This window comes from Necator americanus, chromosome III, assembly GCF_031761385.1.
Source record: "Necator americanus strain Aroian chromosome III, whole genome shotgun sequence".
In the NCBI taxonomy this organism is placed as follows: domain Eukaryota; kingdom Metazoa; phylum Nematoda; class Chromadorea; order Rhabditida; family Ancylostomatidae; genus Necator; species Necator americanus.
In genome coordinates, this window is record NC_087373.1 from 31,747,491 (window position 1) to 31,772,077 (window position 24,587).

Below are 24,587 nucleotides of genomic sequence, written 5' to 3' on the forward strand. Positions count from 1 at the left end.
TACCTTCTTGATGATATCAGTATTATTTTGTATTTTAAAAATACTCAGACCTAATTTTACATTGTATTTCTTCGACATCGCTACAAAATCAAGGCTGCTTTCCCAACAGTTAGAAGATAATTGTCTTTTTCATCTTTATGGAGTTATTTCGTGACCTTCTTTATGGAGCTAAATAAACAAGCCCATGCATGTATACGAACTAAGCGAGTTATTTGTTTATTTACAGAGCATAGTGTTTTCTCCACGTCTCTTTGAAATCTTTGAAATACGTTCATGCCGGTAACTCCTATCATAGAGAGGAAAATTTTACAAAAATGAGTCCGAAGTTTCTAACCCTTGCAGTTCTTCTTTCAGATTATTTCTCCTACTTGTTCAGATTTTTAGATTGTTTTTTTTTTCTTTATAGGAGGTATTGCTAGGATGAATGCCTTTCATACATGTTTTCATAAATGTTCATTCAATATTTTGTTTGTTTTTCAATGTTTTATTTATTTGATTTTATTTTAATTTTGTTTCGTTAGGATTAGCCTTCCTTCCCTACTGAAGAGCATCAAGGAATGCTAATCCAAAAATGGACCGTCTAGGTTGAGGCGAAACGATCCATTTTTCAATTTTGGCCTCTATCTTGTTTATTTTTTACTTTTTTTTTACGAAGACGCCGACAGTGATCCAGAGGCAGAATGTTCCCATCCCAGATGATGCGGATGACCTAGGTTTGCTCCAGGCCGATGCAGTGTTTTTCATCTTTATGGGGTAACTTCGTGACAAACAAACCAAGTCCATTATTATATAATAGAGAAATACGATGTAAGAGCACCAGTCGATGTGGTAGAACCCGTTTGTAGTAGGAGCACCTCTAGTGCTGAGATGAGTGCAAACGTATTTCTGCGGACAAATTTTATTGGTTAGAAGTGTTTCCAACCAAAACGCTTTTTCTCGTTAGAGCGGCAGCTGGAAGAATTTTACTCGATGCGGACTCTAGCTTTTCTCGAGGCTGGGAGGACGTGAGGTTCGGATGTGATGGATGTCTCCATACTGATTTATAGCTTTTTACTCTAGGATTTGATCAACAATCTAATCAAACTTGTCTCCTCCTTGTTGAAAGGTCTTTCTTATGATTCACTCCTTCATATACTGATCTTTTGTAAATTCTTCAACTGCGAAAAATCTCATAAGAAGCACTATAACGTTGCAATTATAGTATGGGACCTTCCGATGTTCCGAACATTCGGAAAAAAAGCGCCGAAATCTATCTACACGATTATGATTTGGACGACGATATTACTATTGTCTCACCACCAGCGAACAAAAACATGGTCGATGTCGACGATCCAATGGATGCGCTCAGTGCTAACCGTGAACAAAATCGTCTTGTTGCAGCTGGATGTCGTGGAGGCAAGTGTTTTTTATATTAAGAAATTGCTATATACAGCTCTGATTGATTCTTATTTTAACATAATTTTGACACGATTCGAATGATTGTCGTTTGTTCCCCAACTACAAATCCCATTCGAATGATTGTCGTTTGTTCCCCAAATCCGCATTGATGCTAATTCGAAATTTTGTTTCCAGTACTAAAAGTGTTCAAACTCGACGATGAAGGCTTTGAACAAGTCATTGATCTCCGGTCCGCTCGAAGTCGGCGCCTCAATTTGCTCTATTCTCCCAGCAATGTTGCCTGGAGTAAACTGAAAGGTATTTAGAAGACCTATACTTACAGTTCGTTTATCAGAACGATCCTCTGTATTTGTACATTTCCACAACTTATTTGTATAATTACGAATGGTTTGCTTATATCTCCTGTTTATCTCTAGATGAACTGATTGCTACAACATCTAATAATGGAGCCGTTGTCTTATGGGATGTGAACAAAGGAAGAATAGGTAAGGCCAGCCTTTCCCTCAAATTTCTGGGCGCTTCTCGATCCACTGCTTGCTTTAAAATTTACTTCACAGAGATGCACTATAAGTCGCATCAACGATCAGCTACTGTTGTACATTTTCATCGATCCAATGAGAACCTGCTAATCAGTGGCTCAAGAGATGCGGCAGTGTTCTTATATGATCTACGTGAATCGGAACCTGTGAAAAAGTTTGGGTAAATATCTGTCTTCATTGTTCTATTATCAGTCGTTGTTCTGTAAATGCTTCTGTGTAAAAACAAGTATGCAGTGTTGTGCCGTTACAGCGGTACGAATTCCTACGATGTAATCAGAGATCTATCCTTTTGTATGCATCAAGATCAACATGACCAGTTTGTGACTTCCGATGATAGTGGTACCATTCGAATGTGGGACACTAGAAAAGGTGACAAGTGAGTTCTATCCAAACCTTCACTTTAAATAAGCGTTGTCTTTATATTTTTCAACTGTAATCTTTTGTTTTCTGTTGGCATCTGTTGGCTCCCTTGACAGATTTCGTTCCTGCTTGCTACTCTCATATTATGTTTATGTTTTCACCATATTTGGTTTCCGTATTAAATCCGATACGTTGAATACCCTTTTATTACACTCATTTTCGGTGATATTTAAGAGGAACAATAGTTGGTCGTGCTCCATCCTCCCCCATAAGAAAAAAAGTTGCCTAATACGCTTTATGTTTTCTGATAAAGGATTATCTCAACATTCCTATAACATGCAACACCTGTTGACCTTGCATAGGTGAAGAAACCGGTCAAGTTTCACGTTTTCGACGTCGTTGTTCAAGTTCAGTTTTTTACCTTTTACCTCAAACTTTGCAGAATAAGAACAGCATCGGTATAGTTTTGTAGTATACTTCTATCTAGCAACACTCCAATTCTCATGTTGAACTGCTACACAGTAATTAACTAATTCGCATCTTAGCACATCCTCAAATATCTTTCGCTGATTGTTGACAAACTCATATCGTTTTCACCGAACTTTGAATCATTTTATGGACTCCATACGCATTCATAAACCTCGAACGATTTTGGCATGAAATCGAACACCTAAGCGAACTTCAAGGTATCGATCAATGCTGTGTACTTCACTTTTACCCTTTGCCGCAGAGTTTTATAAAACTTTGTTTTTCACACTTCATACCTCCATTTTTATAACACGTTTTTGTTTCTTTTTTCTTGTGAGATGAGAGTCCAAGTGAAAAGCTTCGCAGTGAAAGCTTCGCAAACCTTTCAGAAGGGAAGGGAGTTGGAGCCGTGGCTTCGACTATCACGTCTGTACTTTCAAATGATTTAATCGTCATGCTTTCTGTTGTAATTACATCTTTACAACTAACTCCAGCTCTCTTTCGTAGTGCAAGAGTATCCACAAACATTTTCTCTTACCTGCTAATTCATTTCTCCTTCTTCAGCCTTACTCTTTCACACTTAGCCGAAAGTTTCAAGTTCCAAAGAGATGTGCGACGCCTATTATTCAATTTGCGCAAGCTAGTGTGCTATGCTTAGGATTATCTGATTATTGCGCGACTCAATTCAGTGCTTGCTAATGCTAAAGGCATTGATCAAGACTATTCACTTCGAACCGTGTGAGGTCATTCGAACTCTGTGTGATTTTGCAAAGATTCAGTAATTTCTTTTTTACTTGAAGCATTTTTCAAATTTTATCGATTCGTTATGAACATTACTAATTGTTATGGTAAGCACCATGATTCTAGTGCTTCTTAGACATTTATGGTGTAGGTTTGTTTCTACTGATGTCTCTCTCACGTTAACTTGAAATATTGGATGATTTTATTTCAGTGTTAAATTAATTTTGTGAATATTTTTAAACGTATGCTTCATTCCGCTAAAGTTACCTCATGATAACAGCTCGCCACGGAGAAGAAAAGTCTTGAGCTGTCTGTGACTTTAGTGGATGCTATCGTTCATCGGGGTCTGAATGTGTATGAGTGTGTACTGACTGTTGAATCATGCTCATCTTAAAGGTCAGCCTTAGCATTCGTTTAGATATTTAAAGCACCTAAATTATTAACTTCATTGTTCCCAATTTGTCAGTACTACTTTCGTACTCATTTCGTGCTGCTTTTTTCACTGAAGTTCTTGAGATCATGCAATTTTTACCTAGCTTTTTTTGAAGGTTGATTTTTTATTCAGTCTTCTATGAATGAATGTTGAAATATTGTACTTTTTGTTATGGCATTTGGAGTTTCGCAAGGCGAACTTTCTAGGCCTTTGATTCAATTTCCGGCTCATCAAGGTTATGCTGCAAGCATTGCACTCAATCCGCGAGAAAGGCATCTCATCGCATCGGGAGGTGGCAGGGACAAATTCATCAAGGTAATGAGCTTTTTAGCTATAATTTACTATATTTTCCATTATCGAGTTCGTTCGTTCATTCTGTGAAAATCATTTCGGCTGTTTAGCTGTTTCCAGTTATGATCGTAAAGGCGTCCTAGGTATCCCGCACTAAACTCGCAGTTATTTTCTTGTTAGCCTAGACCTGGAATTCGATATCAGTACTAGCGTTTCTCAGTGTGACATTGCCGTTAACTGAAAAAAGAACAAAGCAAAACTCTGAAGTGCACAAACCTCAGTTTCTACGCTGCTCCTTTCTAACAGCAAAAAGATTGTTATTTTTACGTTCACCTTTCTGTAGCAATTATCAAGAAAGAATTCGTCTGCAATAAAAGCGGGAGAAATAATTGTTGCATCTTCGGTTTCTCTGAAGTAACAGGTTTGGAACGACGTACAAAGCCAGCGCTAAATAGCTGAGATATTAGGAACTTTTCCAGCCACCATAATGATCAGGCAAAAAAAAAACATCTGTTTGCTATTTATTTATTTTAGTGGTATTTTTTTACTATTTAGGTATGGAATTGGTCTAGTGCGCGTCCAAACGCACCATCATATCAAGTTGAAACAATGGCACCGGTGGGACGTGTATATTGGAGTCCTGATCCAAAGAATGCATTTCACATTGCCAGTTGTGCTGGTAGGTCGTCCGATATTTTTCTTAGAAAGCAGAGCTTGTTTGGGATATTCTCTACTTTTTCTAGTTTTTTTTTTCTTTCACATATCTTGTAGTTTTTGGAATGACCAATACACCACCGAACAAAGTTTGGGCATGTTTCAGTCGTAAACGACATGAGCCTTCATATATGGGATATACGACGTCCGTTCTTACCATATGCTAGTTTCGAAGACCACAGTGATAGCGTGACTGGTAAGTGGATGGCTGCTTATTGGTTTGACGCATATAAAAACAAGAAAAATGTTGTAGTTTTATTTGCGAAATCGCTGAAAGTGAAATTAAACTTAGAATCATTAAATAAAAACAGAGATCTGTGGAAAACATCCCACACTAGTTGTACCTCAAAAACACCTCAAAAACATTCAATATTTCGGGTTTTATTAATCCTTCTCTTGTCTTCACTTCTTGCAAACTGCCGCGTCAACGCGACGTCTTTATGAGCATCCAAGAGGTACACTTTTTCAAAGTCATAAAGGTGGATCGAACTGGAGTTTATCGTGGTTATTTAGTGAGATATTATATATTTTTTGATATTTTCTGAGGAAGTAGTGAATAAAAGCAGTAGGTTTTATTTATATGCTTTCTCGGAAGGACTGAACAGTTTAGCTACTAGTTCTGTTTCATGAACTGGATTAACTTCACTTCCCATACACCTTTTTTCTCAAACGGAATTCCCTCCCCAATTTCCTGCCTTGTTTCTCTCTGTTCGTCTAAATTTTTTTGTTAGTTCTTTTACGAAGATACGTAACCTAATCTCTGCATTTGATTTCGTTATTCGCCTGGTGTCATTACCAGTTGTCATTACGAGTTTTCTAACAAATTAACAACAACATTTTGATCTTAGCTCAAATGAATATTGTACATCTTTTTCTCGTAACATCTAATGCAAGAATACGTGTACATTTTTCAGTTGGGAATATCTTTGTTTCGTAACATGATCATTTTTTGTATTACACATCCTTCTAAATACCAAATCAGATAAATTTATACACTCTTCCAGACATGTGGTGGAGTGCTCAACATCCAGATCGTATTGTTTCCTGTGGTAAGGATGGTCTTTTGATCCTCCACAAAATGGACCAGAAACAATCTCCGTTATCTTACGCATGTGACGTCACACTCGATATTGCACCTGATGGGCTGATTGGAGTAGCTGGTAATTTGAAAAAAAAAAACTTGTCAAGAATTGTGCAATTCTTCTGATTGTGTGAGGATATAAATACAATGTTTTCAGCGAATTCACACATTCCTATTATCAAACAGCAAGAACATTTTTTAGCTCGAAAGGTAAACTTTGTCAGCTTTTATTTGGTGATATTTTATATTGACACATAATAGAAAGAGTTTCCGAAGAAGACCGCTCCTTTAGAGAACCCCGTACGATCCATTTCGCACCCCAGTTAGGAGCCAGCTGTCTTGTGGACTTCCAGATAATGCAATGATTACTTTACAGCCGAATGCTTTTTATAAATTGGCGGAAAAGTTCGTGAACAGTTTTTACAGAGTTCACTACAAGTCTTAGTTTAAATTATATTAATTAGTGTCTAGATATTTGACTGGGGGCCGCCCATTGCGAACTCTGTGCAATCACAACGCCAATCTAGCCACCCTCTTAGGCCAATCGAGTGTCGCACAAAGTTGGAGATTGGTGGCTGCCTTACTGGAGCAGACTGGATTGCAGAAGGTGCAGTTTTATTACAGTTAGTAGTTCTTCTGGAAATTTTCTTGGAATATCCACTGATTTTTGCACGTTTGAGAGTATTGATCAGTCGGCTCATCTAATTTCAGGATCGTGGGTTATTTCATTCTCAGTTTCTTTAGAACATGTTCTGGATTTGATTGCAGGGAGAGGCATCTAATTGGCTTTTATACCAGGGTTTTATTTGTGCTTCGCAAGCTTCTTCAAGTTTTTAGTTTTTTTTAATTTAGTGAAACGTGGAGGTGAAAGTATCCTAAATATACAATATTGTACGACACATTATTTATCTGCTAAGGGAAACAGTCTCAAAGATTGGGTATTGACATAGGTTCATTGAAATTTGATGCTACCCTCAAACTACTTTCCTTGTGTTAACTTCATTCGGAATGATTGGCCTTCTGTGCAAAACCTGTTGCTCTTCAGGTCTATGATCAGGACGCAGAAAGTGCAGCTGCTGCTTATAAAACCAAATATAGCGAGTTAGTTCCTTTTTCGTTATTTCTTTTTGTAATTTGAGATTATATCTAGAGCACGATTAGATCAAAATTCAGCATAAAAGAATCCTTACATTTTGAATGTGAAAGTACTCCTTTGCGAGGTCATCGTCCAGATGTCTAATTTTACCTAACAGATTTGAAGAGATTGAAATATTTTATCACGTCTTATTTTTTCAGAATTACTCTGTTCTGTTGCCAAGTGTACTTCTTCGTTTTGATTTCTTTTGTAGCTACGTAAAGGAAATGGAAAGACATGGAAAGAAAGTTCCAGAGCCCTTTCGAAATCTAACTGTTTGGCCAACATACCTGACTAGGTTCGCTGGCCGTCATTCTAGCCTGTTTAGATTAAGAAACGAAGGTAAGTTAAGTTTTTTTATTGCTATGCTCTGTGAGACAGTTTATCTTTTGTATGGTTTCAAATTGTTTGTCTGCATTTAGTCCTAATATTCAGCACACCTCTGTCTTACTAGTGATCAACAATACGAGTTTGCTCCAAGCAATGTGGCATCGGGCGATTTTTATTTTGGAGCTGGTGAATTGACCAAAACAACTGTGGAGAAGGGAGTGTGAGTTGGTCACTATCAAAGCAATGTTGTATAACCCCAGTAATTTTTCATCCACACATCTTTTTTTTTGACGTATCATGTTTGTAGTTTCAAGACAAAAAAAAAGAAACCGTTGTGTATTGCATCATCATTTGTTTTTGTGCTGTCCTTGCTTCTTCACTGTTCGTGCATATAGTGTATCACGACATTGACAGTGCTGGGATACCTCTGAGGAAAGATAAGGTTAGGGGCGTCGGGTATGAGTACAATCACGTTCAACTCCTTTTAGTTGTCATGAAAAATGGCATGGGAAGCGATCTGGGCAATTTCCCCACGAGGCATCTAGAAACGTGCCTTATCATCAAGTGTAGGCGTATGCGACGCATTTGTGCAACGGTGGAGACAGCACCAGCAACTCGCCGATTGTCCGCATGCTCGTAGATGTGGCACGTTACTAGGTGCCTCCTAGGAAAATTCGATCACCAAAGACGACCGAATTTCCCTACGAAGCACCTAACAACGCGCCATGTATATGAGCACATGCATATGCGCGGCTCCTGTAGTGGCCAAACGATCAATAGGTTGCTAACGTTGGTTTTTTTCTTGACAGACGTATATGTCATTTTCCTACGAGCACCTCACAACGTACCACGTATGTCTGCGCTTGCATCGTTGTTGGGTACCACATAGAAAAGTTCGATCGAAAAGACAGTTTCCCATTTTGACAGTTTTTGGGGACAATTAGGAGGAATTAAGCGTGATCGCGCTCGTGATCTACAGCCCCAACCCTATCCTTTACTAGAAATCCCACCATAGTCAATCTCGTGATATGCTTTTTCTAAGTAAGTCGAGTAGGCGCATATCTTGTGTGTCTTGCCCTTCGACTAGAAAATATAAGTTTCTCGAGTATTGAAGTATCTTTCTTGTATATTTTAGAAGTCTTCTTTCAGTGAAAACCCTCACTACAACGACTTTACTGGCCTTAAAAATGAAGCATTCGCGTTGAAACCTGATTTATCTAAACTAATGTTCATGTCGATATCATCTGAAGATGACGGTTAATAGCTCATAATTTTTGCGTCCTTTTTTCCTGCCTTCAACTTTTGCCACTTTCTTCAGGACATTTGGAAAAAGAACACATAGCTCGCATGAACTGGAATCCGATGCAAGAAGTTGCTAGGCTGTTGAGATACCACGCTGATCAGGTTTAGCTGCTTTTCTCACATTTTTGTGGTTTCATAAGATAAGTAACTAAATCGCCTATGTTCTTCATAAAGGGTGACATGCAAACATGTGCGACTCTTGCTTTAGTCTGTGGACGACGCCTTTCCGACGTAATAGACGATTTTACTGTTGAGGCATGGAAAGAAAGCTACATGTGTAAGTTAAACAAGTTTCTCAAAAATATTGTAGAAGTACACGACGAACCAATCTTCTGTAACTGCGTTAAATCTTATTTGTTAACTTCTGCGATTTTAGAACTTTCCACTTACTTTTTGTCCCAGTTATTCTTTGTTTGTTATGCAATATTTGGCGCACTCCTCTAAAAACAGCGATTTATTTATTCTCTTTTTTCGATTTTGCTTCATTCTATGCGATTTTAGCGATGTTGGATCAACTGGACCTACATACAGCTATCGCTAGCGTCAAAAAATACTCATGGATTAAAAGAATCAACCAAAGATCACTTGAGGTAAAAATTCGAAATTATTCAGAATGAATTTAAGTTTTTTTTTCCAATTTGTGAAGTTAAAATAGATGTATGTCTGTTAGTTCTAGTATTTTTAGGGCACTCATTTTCGCCTTTCACATCGTGGCTGCACTGGTCAGGCGTTAAAATGTCGTTGCATTAAGTGTTACGCGGTCTGTGGTGGAACGTGTTCGGTTTGGTGTGTTCTTTCTCATTTGTTTGGACAATGCGTAACAAATACTGCGGGTCATTCCGCAATCAGAATTTTAGTATTACAATTTTGATGGAAATATTCACAAATCACAAAAACGTGAATCACCTGACACATTTCAAAACTTTTGCTCGGTTTTCATAGTTGCAAGGAGTCTATGATCATTCTGTCATAAATACAATAGCACGCACATACAACAGCACCCTAAGCTCGTAGGTCAGTTGTTCGCAGCGTAAGGTTTCTTAATTTCAAATTCGCTGATACTTCCTTTTCATTTTTCCAACAAAATACATCTTAGCAATAAATGTTTGGTTTTTGTTTTCGGACCTGAGATGTTCAAGTCTTAATTTTAGCAACGGAGCCTTGCTGCACATGAGCTGGTTTTGTCGAAAATGCCATCATTCCGGACATCCGCACCACATCCTAGAATGGTTTACGGTTAGTTTTGCTTGTCCTCGATTGTTTCCTAGTATCGACTGAAAGAGGCTTCTTACCGGACTGAACAGCTCTAACAGGTCTAATCTATGCTCTGCATCTCCACTCCTTGTTTTTTCCTCTATGCACTTTTTTCTTGTCTCAAAATTACATAGACTTATAGTTCCGCATTTCTTCTTATACGTCATGAGTTTTTTTTTATTACCAACTGATCAGTAATTTGAAGCGTGCACTCCATTTTTTGTTGCATTTTTCGACGTATCTTCTGTTATATCAGGAAAACTTCTTATAAAATGACTTCATGCTTTTCGTTTTATTTAAAAAAAATCTACAGACGGAACGTGTATGTCCTGTTGGAGACTGTTCGTGTGAGTGCGGAACGACCACAGTCCGAAGTAAGCAGGAAAGTCAGTCGATGATTGCAGCCAACAAGGCGCGCGAGTTGATGCGAATAGTAAGCAGATTTCCTTTTCCTTGCAAAAAAATTTTCAAACATTTTGTACTGTCTAATCTGCTTGATTCACAATATCTCTTCCGTCATAACTAAATACAAAAACCATTTTATGGTTCAGTGACCTCTCGGTTCTCTCAATGATGTCGTGGATAGGATAGTATTCTAATTCAAAGGTCTCATGATTCATCTTTGAATTTCCAAGGCGGATTTAGTTCTGCGTAGCGAATATTTCTGGATTTAAAGTTTTATTACTTCATTACAGCGTCAAAATTGCTATTTGCCGACAACTTCTAGAATTGCACACTTTGAAAGTTCGTCAGAAGATGATCCTGACGAGTCTGATGAAGAAGCTGAGACTGTATTGGCCGAAGTATTCAAAACACCTGTGGAATCGGTGGGAAGAAAGTTTAAATAGCTGATTTCTCCTAGTAGCAACATCGAGTCTTTTTTTAAAGGATACCTCTGAATCAAAAGCAGGCACTTCTTCTCAATCCGCAAAACAAGAAGGGATACGCGCTTGGCCAAGAAATATAACATCGCCCATAGAACGCGATCTACTACAGGTTAGCGAGACAGTAGTCAGTTACATGTGATTCCATAATTCGAAGATGGGCGTAGTAATAGGCGATAACTAGTAATTGCAAGGTAAAATGTCAAGAAGAAACTCGACACAGATTACTCTGCATATTTTGGATGCACTTGTGTATGTTCGACTCTGAACGCTTACTTTTTGCTCTCCAGCAGTGTCTAAATGTTTTGTAAAAGAGAATTTTCTTCTCTTATTTCGTCAGTTATTACATCACTGAACTTATCTTTATAGAACACCATTCCTTCCTTCCATTAGGATGTAATTGCATTATAGGTTTACTGTCATGAAGTTCACTCTTTCTGAGATTGAGTGTTGTAATGTCCCCCTTTTTAATAAGGTCACATGACGCGCATACTTCAGAGACTCGATAGCGTTATCCAGCAAATAATTCTCTCAGATTTGCAAAAGTAAATCAGAAGAAATAGTCGCACACTACTAAGAAATTGGAGTAAAGACTGTATGAATTCTCATCCGTTTTATTTTCTACGACCGCAAAATGTTCCGAAATGTACTAAATTTTTCTACTGCAGGGAGGCAATCACTAGGAAGAAATATAAGTATCTCTGCTACATTTGTCGTGTCATGTTGCTGTTAGTGTTAATTTCAGTCAACCGTCGGCCCTGGAAGTTCTGGCACTATTTCTTGTCTCTACACTTTTGTCTTACCATTGCGCCATTACATTCTCATACGTCGTTACAGGGGCCTCAATGTATTTTATTGCTGTAGCAATAAAAAAGACTCATCTGAAAAATCCTAGAGTACTTTTTATTTTGAAAAATGCGTGATGTTGATCTTTAAAGTGTACCTAAAGTTCTCAGAATCACTTATTTTCTCTACACTAAAAAATTATTTTTGCTTCCTTTCAGTTGTTGAAAAACCCCGTATGCAGCACTGGTGTTGGTCGCAAAGTACGAACCATTCTCTTTTGGTTGCAGGTTAGCTTTTCCTTCATCATGTTTTCTTGAATGTGACGCAATTTTTCATTTATTTCTGTTTCGTCTTGTATTCTGACTTCACATTGTTTTCGCTACCTCCTTTTGCCTCTCCTTATTAATGACTGCCTTTTTGAACCGCACTTCTATTTCTGTCAGAATTTTGTGGTGATACAAGAAACATTGACTTTGTCAACACCGCAAAAACACCCATCATATTTTTTGATGGTCATGTCCATCCCCTGAAGAATGACCACGAGCACTTTGTTTGTTTTGCTCGTTGCGTTGCAGATCTCCACTAGTCCTGCCATACTGGCTTAACAAGACTTTTCCTGTCTTAAGTAACTTTACTACTACTGGTTTTTATCACCTATTTTTCTTTTTTTCTGGTAATTCTCGTCTATTTTCTGGCTTTCTCTAGATTATCTTGTCGAGTTGAAAAAAAAAAAGATTTCATTGTTCTAAAAGAAGCAAAAACCTTCTTTTAGGCTTGCACTGCTTCGCTACATCGACCTTTTGAAATTTTCGAAGAAATTCGAAAACCTTTTGAAAAAAAGCTCCTCTTTACATCCTCGACTGCGTTGCTCGATATGCTTTCCCACTGCAGCATCCTTCCTTTCCACCTACTGCATATAAGAAGGTTTTCGAAAGTGTGCGTTGCTGCAGTTTTTCTTGACTTGGCTGTTTAATCTGCGTGCATACTGAAATTTATATTCTAGTTTCACAGAAGTAACAAATTCTGTAGGGCCGCATATAGGATCCTAGAGAAGTATGATTGCTATATGCTCGCGGTACCCCTGCTTATACTATGTGCGATCAAGAATATAGTATTTGAATTTAGGGCCCAGGGTTATGTTCTCTAGAACTATATAACTTGTACTGTTATTTCGCGGAAGTTACTCAGATAAAGGATAAACTATATGGCGTTAATCAATCAGCTTGGGATGCGCCACCACGTTCACTCCAATTCAGAATCGTCTGAGTTTTACGAAAGTGTAACTGGCCCATACAATGACTTGCGGGGGCTAGCCAATGTGTTAAGGCAGTGTTTTATCCTCCCATACAAGTCTGGTATCAATTTATCGACCCCGGGAGGATGAAAGGCTTGGTGAGCACTAGGACTGATTCAAACCTCCGATCGATCGTGTAGACCGCGGAACCTCTTACCAACTGTGCTACACCTGCACCAAATATTGCAAAAAAAGTGCTGCCAAATACCAAAATAAGTCAAATATTTAGGGTGTGTGTGCAATCATTGGTAACGGCTCTCCGTTTCGTTACGCCTATCGGCCCTTCTCGATCTGAGGTACTCGGGTCACTCGTCGTCGGTGGACAGTTCAAGTGAGATACCAAGTCTCGCAGGATACAAAATAGTGACAATTGACAACAGCAACGTTTTAGTTGTTATTGTTGTCAATTGTTATTAACCGTTTGCCTCTGTCATAAAATTAGCATTTTACTTCATTTTACCCTAATTCCGCTTCTGAGTGAGGATAAATAATGTTATAATAATGGGTTTGCAAAAAAAATCCAAGAGTATTCGATGCTATAACACGAGCCTTTGCACAGCATTTCCAGTCATACGCTCATATTTATTGGAGAAAATATCGATCTCGTTGATTATTTCAGTGCTCAGCACCGTTGAAACGCGAGCATCTCTCATCTTGGTTTCAAAGACTTCTCTGACCTTTGCCTTTCCCCGATTTTACTCTGTCGTTACTCATTTCCTCCAGTTTTCTTTATTTCCTTATCAGGAGTGTGAAGATATTGTATGGTCAAAACGAAATGAAGCTCGCTGGAGCTGTGTAAGTGGCCGCTCGAAGCGGTGCGGTGGAATGTCGCGGTTAAGATCCCTTGCTAGCATGAGTTCGCTATGGTCTATGGTCCCACCCCGATTCCAACTGCTGTATCCATCGCGGTGCTTCGAGCGCAGCCCTCTACGCAACTGAACCGTGTTTCATGTCGTTTTGGTCTAACTATATGTTAGTTAAGAACTTTTTTGAAAGAGAAGGTCTTTTGTTGTGATTTTGATCCTTGCGCACATTTTTGAGCTTTGGAAAAATTTTGTATCCTTAGAGAATCCTGCAAAGGTTTTTAGAAGTGAAAAGATTGCGACATTTTTAACACCAATTTCTTTACGCGCTATATATAAATATTTTGAAGGAAAAGTATTGTTGGAATCCGTTTCAAATGATCACTGCATTGTAACTGTCTGCATGAGCAAATGTGTTTATTACCCAGCTTGTCGATTCCGTTAAATTTACAAGTCAAATCTAACTGCGTCATCTACTTTACCGCTATTCTCGAAATTTGTCTGGGTGCCCCATGAAATATCTGGAATCTATGTTCTGTAAACATTTCTATATACGTATGATGCCTCTTCACTGATTGTCGCAACGCACAAAGATCTATGATCGCCATGACATTTTGTAATCACATCGTCGGCGACTTTTTGGAACCTCTAATAGCCAGAAAAGCTTGTTTTCCAATTCCAGTTAATTTTTGCAGTTTCACGTTATATCTAAGACTGAGGAATAGAGTGCTTGCTATGATTATGTGTACATGATGAAGTTTCCAGTCAAGCTTTTCGTTCGCGTTGGTATCCTGCCACGTATGTATTTTGTTTGTTCTTTGCGACACTATGACGCAATTCGCACATTTTCACCATTTCCGCTGACAAGTGTCACTACAGTGTCAATGTGTCACTAATAATGCTCTAATCTTTCGGCATTGAATTTAATTTCAAGTCAGAGAAAAATTTCCTGTATTTCCTAGATCTGAGAATTCAAAATCTGATTAAAATCCTTATCCTTTAAAATGTATATTTGTGTCACCTGAAAGTCCTGGCTGGTACGAGTCTATTACTGATTATCTTTTCACTACGCACCTATTTTTTTTCTGTCTTCCGCTTTTTATTGGTACTTTCATTCATTTTGACAAAACATCGGAATTGCTGTGCCAGTCATAAATGGTTATAATGACAGGAGAAATATTTGATAGTTAATAGTAATGATTAGTTAACTTACTACGCGTGGAAATGTGCGGAAAAGTTTTTCGTATAATGCAAAGGGAGCCGAATTCCCGAATATCCTGACCCGCCCCCCACCCCCAATGTTCTGTTAGATTTGTCATAGTTTCTTTTTCTACTTATCTACGACGACTATGCTTTGAATATCGTTTTGTAGTTCTTTTTTTTTGCATGAGTCTAAAGTAGAGAACGAGAAAGAAAAAGGGACATATTGTTTTACAATGGATTTTCTGGAATATCTACTTGTGGACCTTTTTTTAAACAAGCTATGAAAATATTCGTTAGTCCGTTCATTCAATCTACAAGCAACTTCCCTTCACCTTCATAAAAGGCTAAGAGTTGTCAAAGTTGCACCCTGTATCTCTATTTAGAGGCACGTAAAACTTTCAGGTGGAAAACTGTATTTATTTCCATTGCAGGAAGTAACGGGTCAAAAATTACGGTAAATTGTGGAATTTGGAATCTATTACCAGAAGATTGCTGAGTAATCGATTGCATTCCATCAGCGTTTTTTTTTTGTTGAAAGAATTTTACATTAATTTCGAGAAAGCTTGGAAAACCGAAGACTTTTCTCTCAATCTGACTTCGCCATAAGTTTTCAGACTTCCAGCAAGCGATTAGTGAATAATTTTGAACTGATCATTATTCCGCAAGCATTTGTGTTCTTCTCTTTTTTTCTGCTTTGGGCGAATTTCTTTTCTGAAAAAGTCAGAAGTTACTGATTTTTCTTTTTGCCATAATTGCTAAAACCTGGATCTAACCGAACCAAAACCTCTCAGAATCGCTAAAACACAATATGCTGATCAGTGAAATCATTGCCAGTTGGTCTGTCATTTACTTGCCAACATGAGACCATAACTATGAAATTAGTGTCAGATTTTTGTTTACTATTCTGTAACTCTGTTCGCGAGCTCTACGTTCATTCTATTCCTCATGGTAAAAATTACTTGGTAAGCACATTCCATATCAAGTTGAAGACTATATACCATTTGAATAATATTGTTTTGGTTGTCTGTAGATATATCTAGGGATATATTAATACATATAAATAGTTCTCGATTTCACTTAGCGTGAGTTGTTGATCACAATAAACCAGTCTCATGTTCCGATCATAACAACAAGCGCTTTTGTCGACGATCTTTCAATCGTATGACATTTGATTCTTGATGATTCTTCTTCTAAGTACTCAGTAATTCTAAGTACGTTTTTAGATCTTCCGTCTAATCGGACCGCATTTTTTACACCGTTATCAAAAAAAGCAAGCAGAAAGAACATCAGGTATTCCATCCTGTTTATTATATTATGTTTTTTATATTTATTGATATGTTATATTACTATTATTATTTTCTTATTATTATTTGTTTATATTATTTATTATTATTATTGTCATGTTATGTTTTGCGCTTTCTTCCTAGTATTTTTGCAGTTCCATGTTTAACATACTTGAGTTGTTTGGAGTTCCTCAATTTTTTTATTGACTACTTGTCATTGTCTTGCAATATTCGAGTTTTTTGTTGGTTGTGGTTGTCATAGACGTGTATGCAGGTACGCAAATTTTCGTCCTGATATAAACGGCGATTATGAGCTTTTGAGATATAGATTTCGCGTTGAATTTTTTTGGTTACCTCGCTTTTCTGCTGTGAAACTTCTTCAAACCCCACCCCCCTGTTTACCGTTAATCGACCGTCGACATCCTTGTTATTATGTCTTAGTTCGTAGTGAATATTATCTAATTGTTCTTCTTTACTTTTATGAAATATCCTCTATATTGTTACAATTTGAATAAAGTCAATAACACGTAACCATCAAGAGGTTAGTTGCTATTGACCTTGACACCTGTTGCAGATTTGGAAGCAGAACGCCAGGCGTATGCACTCTATTACCATAATCAAGCGAAACTAAGCAAAGAGATTGGTGGACGATTCTTAAACGACGAAATCCCTGAAACTTTTGAAGAATTACGCAGTTTTGTTTCGCCTTTGGGGTCCAGATATGGTTAGTTGGTTGAGTGTGTTTATTTCTTTTATTTATAACCGAATCATGAAGATTTCTGATTGCTGATTATTGCAGGGCCGTTGAGTGCTCAACAAACCAGAAATCGTGAGCACTTTGAAAAGATACTCAATGGAGAGAACGATCTGAAAGAAGCCGAAGAAGTTGCGGAATGGGAGCGCAGATCTTTAGCCGAATACGAAGAGAACTCCAGAGCAGCTAAAAAGAAGTTGTTGAAGAGAAAGAAGGCGATAGATCAGGTGAATGGCGTATTCGTGAACATGTTATCTCTATTTCCATTGTGTTCATTTTCGCTGAGTACGTTGTTGTACCTGCGATTGGGGAAAGATGTAGTTGGAAGGGAGGTAGTCAGTGACGCCCTTATTTCTGGACGCTCTATCTTACTTTCTTCTCCTAGGAACTTTAGCTTACATGTCATAGAACCTCTAGGACTAATGCTTAGGTCTTAGGGGCCGACTGATTTAGTTATTTACTCCCGAAAATAGTGAAATCGTGAAATAGACTTGGTGCCACTCATGCTTTCCTTTTTATAAACAAAGGAATGTGCCTTAAAACCCAGCACAATGCTTGCAACACTGCACATTCGAATCCTATTTTATTTAAAGTGCCAATATTTGTATAGAGGATATCAAGTCTCTCCTTTTTCTTGATTAGGAAATCTTTTTGCAATTTTCTCAGCCAAAATTCCCAAATTTTCGACTTTTCTTACACGCTGCCAGTAGCCATGTGTTTTTAAGTTCTATTACAATTATTTCCTGCTTTTCTTTTCGACTTTCTGCAATATTTTGACCACTTCTCAGACAGGGGTATACGGACAACGGAATCGCTGAGTTGCGCAAATGATGGAAGGGAAAACAATGCACCATTCATGATTCACAAGAAATCAAAACATATCACTCTATAGCTTTCACTGAGATCACCTTTTTTTGTTTGATCATGAGTAAGTCATTTTCTTTGGCTGAGTATGGTAACTAACTGTATGGTAATTTACTAGTACGTGATAATATTTCGTTAGATTCTCTAGGATTTACATGGTGGAAGAATTTTTTAACGGGACTTTGTGAATTGTACAGAGTTTTGTGTTTTATTTTCTACGGATCTTTTTTTTCAAATTCTAATGTAAATTGGAGTGTTAACGGATTTGCAACAAATATAGGTTGACATTAGTTTTTCTCGTTTCCATATTGAAGTTATTTTGTTATTTATTTTTCTTCAATTTGATATTGTTTCGTCATAAATTGACCTTACATACGTGTATTATTTTGTTTTTGTTACTGTTTTCTCAATTTTTTCGTTGCCTTAGAATCTTACGTCTATCTCAGAGTGCTTGAACTACGTCACCAGTGTACTTTTTTTATGTCTTTGACATATTCTTGTCTTTTTTACCAGTGTACTACTCTATGGATTTGATGAATGTGTACAGAACAGTACAGAATAAATAGGTTTTTTTAGCACCTTTGAACAAATTTTTGCCCTCCATTTCTCCGTTAAAACGGTTTCGTCTTTCATCTTTTATTTAGTATATGGCTTTGCAGTGCGTTTTGGGGTGATTTTGTGTGGAAGTGAATCTAGTTTAGGACCAAATGTTGTCACTGCGGCTGGCAGCATCGTTACGTCACGGATCGCTGATAGCTCGCCGATCTTCTTCCTTTCTTACGAGGTCGTATAAAGCCCCTAACCGGTAAAAATGTTTTGGAGTTTGTTTTAGTTTTAGTTTCTTCTATTTCAGTTTTGTTTCCTGAACATTTCTTTTCTCCTCTTTTGAGACATGTTTTGTTCTTGTTTGATCTCTTGGCTTTATGTTACTTTCGAGTTATCCGATTTTATACTACCTGTTTATACCGAATCATCAAAGCTGCTTTGAAAACAAAAGAAAAACGTTCCCATGACTTTTCTTTTGATGATGCTCCACATTGTAAGCTTGATTAAAATTTCTCAGATGAAGAAGTGAACAGCGTATGCCTCCTGAAAGAGTGAAAGACATTTTAACAAAGTTGCACATTACCTTTAGCGCTCATTGGAAAGAAACACTTCCTCCAGCGCAAGAAACACTACTTTCGGAACATTTTTTTCCTTCCAATTTTAGCTTTCTTGCTTCTAATTAATTATCTGTCAAGATCCTTCAGAATTCGACTAGCTGCTGGAATATCAAGTGCTACAGTCTACGTTCTTATTAATCTAAAACGACTGCGATGCGACGTCCTTTTGGAAGATCCTTGGCTCCTCACTCCTCACGTTAGTAGTTTTTTTTTTTTGGAATTACGGAAAGAGTGTGTGGATCCGAAAGCGGTAGTAAAGTGTCAGAACGTAGTACCAAATTCAGCATAATCGTGGCGCTCACTGTGGCGTGTGCAGAATTCTTCAGTTCACCTCAAAATAATACCGCCGGCAATGCGCACCACGAATTTGGCGAATTTGGTCGCAGATAAGTGTGTCATATCTTATTTTTATTTATTTGAAATGTCACATCTTGGAAGATTTTGCGTGTTCTTCTAACCGTTCTAACCGTTTTGTTCTAGATAGTACCTGTGAATAAATCCGGCGAGGTTGGTGATATTTGTCTGTGTTTGCGTGGTTTCCCCTTACTTTTTGATTTATATGTCCTCATTCACAGTTCGTAAAAAGTGCTTACAATATTCTAAAGTAATTGAAAGTTGTCTCATTTCAGAAAGTTGATAAATGACTCGACTTTGGCTTTTTTAATATAGCTTGCTTGCAAAACATGTTTTTTTTTTCAAACTTGTGTTTGTAATAGAAAGACCGCACCTTGCTGGAATGTTAGATGCATGTTCCCTCAGATCTGCTAAGTCACGTGTTGTAGTGAGGAGAGAAAGGAAGTGCTTCCGTGCCCATGCTTTTTTGATACCTTACTTGTTACAGAAACCGATACTGGAGAAACGTTCCATTGTCGTAAATTTGTTCTACTTCCCATGGTATTTATTGTGTGGTAGTTGGGTATTCTTAAGAAGGGTTTTGAGGTTTGAATCCGTTTGTTTCACTTCTGTAAGCTTTCTTTTTACAAGTGCTTTAAATTAGCGTGAACATCATCATATAGGTGTTTGACACTGGCGTTTCGATTCGTGCCGCTGGCTGCAACATATCCGTTGGCTAGTCGAGTCGATACACTAAGAGAATTGTGGTGGACCTGTGTGCTTCTTGCTATACAGGTCTGTTACAACTTAAAATTACTAGTACCAAAATAGACTCCTTTTGCGTAGCGTCTCTGACATGACAGTCATCTGCTTTCTTCTATCAAACTCTTTTGTTCCAGAGCAGTGGTCCTACTTTCATCAAGTTAGGACAATGGGCCAGCACTCGCCGAGATATATTTTCTAAAGGGTTCTGTGATAGGGTATGTATGTTCGTCCGTGTACCTAAAGAACTTTTATTTTTTGGAATTAGCGAGGTTGATCTGATTCTATACTTTTTTTATTCTATACTCTCATGTTATTTCGCTTGCACTTATGTATACATGATATCCTGCTTTGCTAGAGTCTGGAACAATTTTCACAACTGTGTGATTTTCTAGATGTCGATTTTACATACCAAAACAAGAAGTCAACGGCATTTTCGCGACTGTGATAATGTTTTGGACGAAGTTTTTGGGTATGGGTTCGCAGAAAGTCATAAGAAGGACGTGTTTATCCATATCGAGCCGTACTCGATTGGTTCTGGATGCATCGCTCAGGTAAATTCCACACTTCACCACATGTTACCAATAATTCAATTGTTTTATTCGGACCTTCAGTTGCGTTTTATTTATCTTATCAATATTGCTATCCATCTTCTATTTATCTTTTTCTTAATTTATTCTATTAATTTCGATCAATTTCCCTTATTTAGGTCTACAAAGCTACTGTGAATGTGCCTGCCTTGGAGAAAGCAACGGGAAGAAGATACCCGCAACTGAGCGGCAGCGTGGAAAGGGATATAGCAATTAAGGTGAATTTTGCATCGAAGACAATCGGCGGACTTGTACATTTCCCTGTCATGGTTGTCTGCATCTTCGCCGAGGCGTGTCGTGCTTGGACATAGGTCTCCCCAACTTCCTCAATCCGTAGCAAAAGCACGCATAGAATCCACCCATTCGCCACTTTTCCATAGCCTGCGACACTTCTCGTCTCGCATGAACTAGCTCTCGAACTAGATCCGAGCATCCTCAGATCAATAATGTTTAACAGTTGAGCATAACGAAACGGAGATTTGTTACCAAAGAATCCGCGCCACCTCTAGGCATTTGTTTTCCAATATTGTGCTTACTAGGTCTTTTTTTAGATGGATTTCTTAGAAGAAACATATATATATATATATATATATATATATATATATATATATATATATATATATATATATATATATTGTCGAAACGCTGACTCAGAATGGTGTGGCTTTTTAAGGGATAAATGTAGGATTGTTCCAGTCAACGTCTATTTAGGCTTCTGAAGACGGCGAAAAACCCGAAATGTCAGACGGATAAAGGTTTCATCTCTCGAAGACACACTACTAGAAAGCATAGACGGAAGTATGCCTAGGTTTCAAGACATGAGAACATTTGAATGAGTTTTCTCTAGGAAGGTTCAAAGAACCAGAAGACAACAACACAGCAACGTAGAGAGTAAAAAACCTCAGAAATGGAAATGTTGAAAATGAAGCGGAAACGTGGAAATTTTCTAAAAGAAAAACGTAGAAAAAACGCAAGAAAATATAAAGCCGACAGCGTTCCAGATTGTTGACCTTTGTAATGGTTATTGCTTAACAATTGTATTAGTCAGAAATTTTGTGGTAGATTTATTCAAGACATCACTGTATTGAATTGCGGCTTCAGAACATGATAAAATCCGACATTTTCTAATGTTAACTTGGATTAGGTTTTTTTTTTTCAAACTACCATTTACACGCCATCTTTTTTGTCGCTCTTCTCGCATTTCGTCATTCAATAATTATTTTATCTCTCTTTTTAAAGTCTACTCCTCTAAAGGCTTCTATTATTATATAATTATGTGTCTTAGTAATGCGGCTGAACTCTTTCATTTTCCAAAGATGCGTATTTTTCAGTAGATCAAAAACCTGTTATAATCTCTATACGTAAACAATAAGCGGACAGCAGAGCGTGTTCCTGCGAGGCATGTTTCGCACCTTATTAGACAATGAGGGATGATGATGGTCGGAGCATAAGGCAGACGTAGTGCAATGGTCTTCTGATGCTGCTAATGCTGGGTAGCGCAATTAACAATCGCCGTTGCGAGTCCTTTGTCCTAAGGGTAAGCTGTCGCGAGAGCTGTGGGAACCTAATGATACGCGCTCCATTTGAAGTTCTTGGCATTTGCTCTTTCTGGATTGGTCTTTGGCGGGGTGCTCATCGGGGGCACCTTTCCGCATTATTTGAGTAACTTTGCCATGTAAATGTGCAAGTGATATAGCTGTACGTGCTCAGAGAGTATTCTCAAATGCTAGATTGCGTTCACTACAAGCATAGCCACGGCGAGGAAGTACCCTCGTATACTCAACTCTTTAGACAATATTTTATTTAAACCTCTCTCTTTCCAGTGCTCCTTTTTCTCAAGTTAATATGACTCACTTGTATATTTTCAGGTGGCTGAACGCGGCGTTGAAGAGAAGATCAATCTTGACTTGTCTATACTGCGGAATTTTGCAAGTCTGATGGTTAAGGTTCCTCTTGATTCAATTTTTATTCTAAACTTTCGCTGCTTCTCAAGCCATTTTGATAGATATTACCGTCTCTTGGGTACTTGGAGCCTCTGGCTGCTTTGTCGCAGTTTGAAATGGTTCTTCGTCGACAAGTGGATCTCAGAAACGAAGCCAGAGCATTACAAGTGAGTTATTTGCTCAAGTCTTGGTAATTTTGACTATATTTGTCTTTTTCAGAAGTTTGCTGAGAATTTTGACCATAAAAAGACTGGTATCAAGTTCCCAGTAGTCATTGGTTATACGAAGAATGCGATAGTAGAGACGTTCGAACATGGAATGTACATCAATCGGCTAGTCTCAGAAGAAGATGATCCTCAGGTTTTCCCTCCTATCTTATTGATTTTGTACATTGAATCTGGTGTCGATCGTTATCTTCATAGGTAGTGACCATTTTACAGTTGGCAGCTCGCCAATCCCCTCGAGTACGGCGGCGGATTGCATTGCTCGGTGCCAGAGCTCTTCTCAAAATGATTTTCGTGGATAATTTTGTTCACGGCGATCTACATCCAGGAAATATCCTAATACGGTGAGAACGAGCTTACTTTATCAGAACGATCTCATTCTCAGTTTATCCGCGGCATGGGAATAGAACAGTGGACTATTTCGGAACATAGTACTTTTAGATTTACTTTTTTATGTTCGTGGATTTTTAGGTTCAATGAAGATCATGAGCAGCTACCCGGTGTTCATAACGCACCTCCTAAAGAGACTATCATCGAGCGATGTGTTAGTTGCTATATTTTAAGTTTTGCTGCTTGTTTTCGCGAGGTCGTTTCTTATTGCTCATTGTTCACATTACTTATCGTTTAGTGATGTTGCCATTATTTTTTTTTCTCTTTTTTTTGGTAGCTTGTGAAGATTGTTTAGGTTCTTGATTTTTTTTCTAAATTTACACCAACGTTGAACCTATCTTGCTCATCTTTCTTCCACTCCGCATTTGTGCCTTTGTTTTTTTTTGAAAATGTTTTTGTTTCTAGAAAGAATATGTGCGCGATTTAATCGGATGGCGAGCGAAACCCCGCGTACGACTTACCGATTCGCCAGAACTAGCCGACGAACCCACTTTGATTATGTTGGATACTGGAATAGTGGTGTCCGAGACTGAAAAGAATCTCAGGAATCTGAAAGCTTTGTTCAAGGCAATTATTGAGAAGCAGGTTTGATTTCAAATGTGAATGTTCAGGGGATGTCATAAATATAGGATTTCGCGCGAGTTCTGCGTCAATTTCGAAGTCGCTCTTTAACTTGGTTCACGCTTTTAGGGATATAAAGCTGGCGAGCTACTTCTGACTCATGCTGATAACAGTAGGAATTGTCGCGATCCTCATGAGTTCTGCCTACAAGTAGATAAACTTGTTTCGAAAGCAATGAAAGAGAGATCGCTGAGATCGGTTAGTTATTTTTGCGCTATCTATACTTAGTTTTTTCTGTGGGAGTCTACCCAATTAGATGCAGGAGACAGAAAAGTACACATCATTTTTCTTTTCAGCTGAACATTTCTGCTCTGCTATCGGAGATGTTTTCGCTTGTAGCAGCTCATCGCGTCTATCTAGACTCGTCTTTCACGTCTGTGGTCTTGTCAGTGATGGTCCTAGAAGGATTTGGTAGATCATTGGATCCTGATCTCGACCTTTTCCAATGTGCTCGACCGTACTTGCTAAATATGGTTTAATAGTTATACAAAGTAGTTAGTCATAGTTTTTTTTAAATCCTACTGCGATCTCTGTGATCGCATGACGGTCAGTTTATGGGTTTTACATTTTTACACAAATAGTAATAACTAGTGTTACATTACTACTCGATACATTCCGCTTGGCGTCTGCGATGACATGTTTAG

General features: G+C 38.1%; 1 protein-coding gene across 4 annotated transcripts; it reads left to right on the forward strand.

The window, feature by feature from the left end:
- Positions 1-1,202: 1,202 nt before the first annotated feature.
- On the forward strand, positions 1,203-24,422 carry RB195_011627 (uncharacterized protein; the record flags this gene model as incomplete). Of its 4 annotated transcripts, XM_064193129.1 has the most annotated exons (44): positions 1,203-1,395; positions 1,573-1,695; positions 1,815-1,883; positions 1,956-2,097; positions 2,188-2,313; positions 4,146-4,254; positions 4,786-4,909; positions 5,051-5,140; positions 5,949-6,104; positions 6,183-6,235; positions 6,318-6,430; positions 6,497-6,632; positions 7,071-7,126; positions 7,375-7,502; positions 7,596-7,710; positions 8,640-8,746; positions 8,809-8,894; positions 8,967-9,069; positions 9,294-9,382; positions 9,478-9,578; positions 9,944-10,028; positions 10,360-10,479; positions 10,742-10,873; positions 10,935-11,042; positions 11,935-12,003; positions 16,240-16,306; positions 16,874-17,023; positions 17,099-17,280; positions 18,619-18,722; positions 19,168-19,276; positions 19,561-19,587; positions 19,922-20,019; positions 20,097-20,208; positions 20,313-20,393; positions 20,571-20,729; positions 20,885-20,983; positions 22,634-22,711; positions 22,771-22,875; positions 22,928-23,068; positions 23,149-23,276; positions 23,404-23,476; positions 23,728-23,907; positions 24,013-24,141; positions 24,240-24,422. In XM_064193129.1, 44 exons carry the CDS (start codon positions 1,203-1,205, stop codon positions 24,420-24,422), a joined length of 4,938 nt encoding a protein of 1,645 aa, XP_064050712.1. The 4 variants fall into 4 exon arrangements, with proteins under 4 accessions (XP_064050712.1, XP_064050713.1, XP_064050714.1 ...); XM_064193130.1 differs by lacking the exons at positions 18,619-18,722; positions 19,168-19,276; positions 19,561-19,587; ... (11 more) ...; positions 24,013-24,141; positions 24,240-24,422 and adding an exon at positions 17,842-17,871; XM_064193132.1 differs by lacking the exons at positions 1,203-1,395; positions 1,573-1,695; positions 1,815-1,883; ... (23 more) ...; positions 16,874-17,023; positions 17,099-17,280 and having other exon boundaries at positions 18,625-18,722.
- Positions 24,423-24,587: the final 165 nt, after the last annotated feature.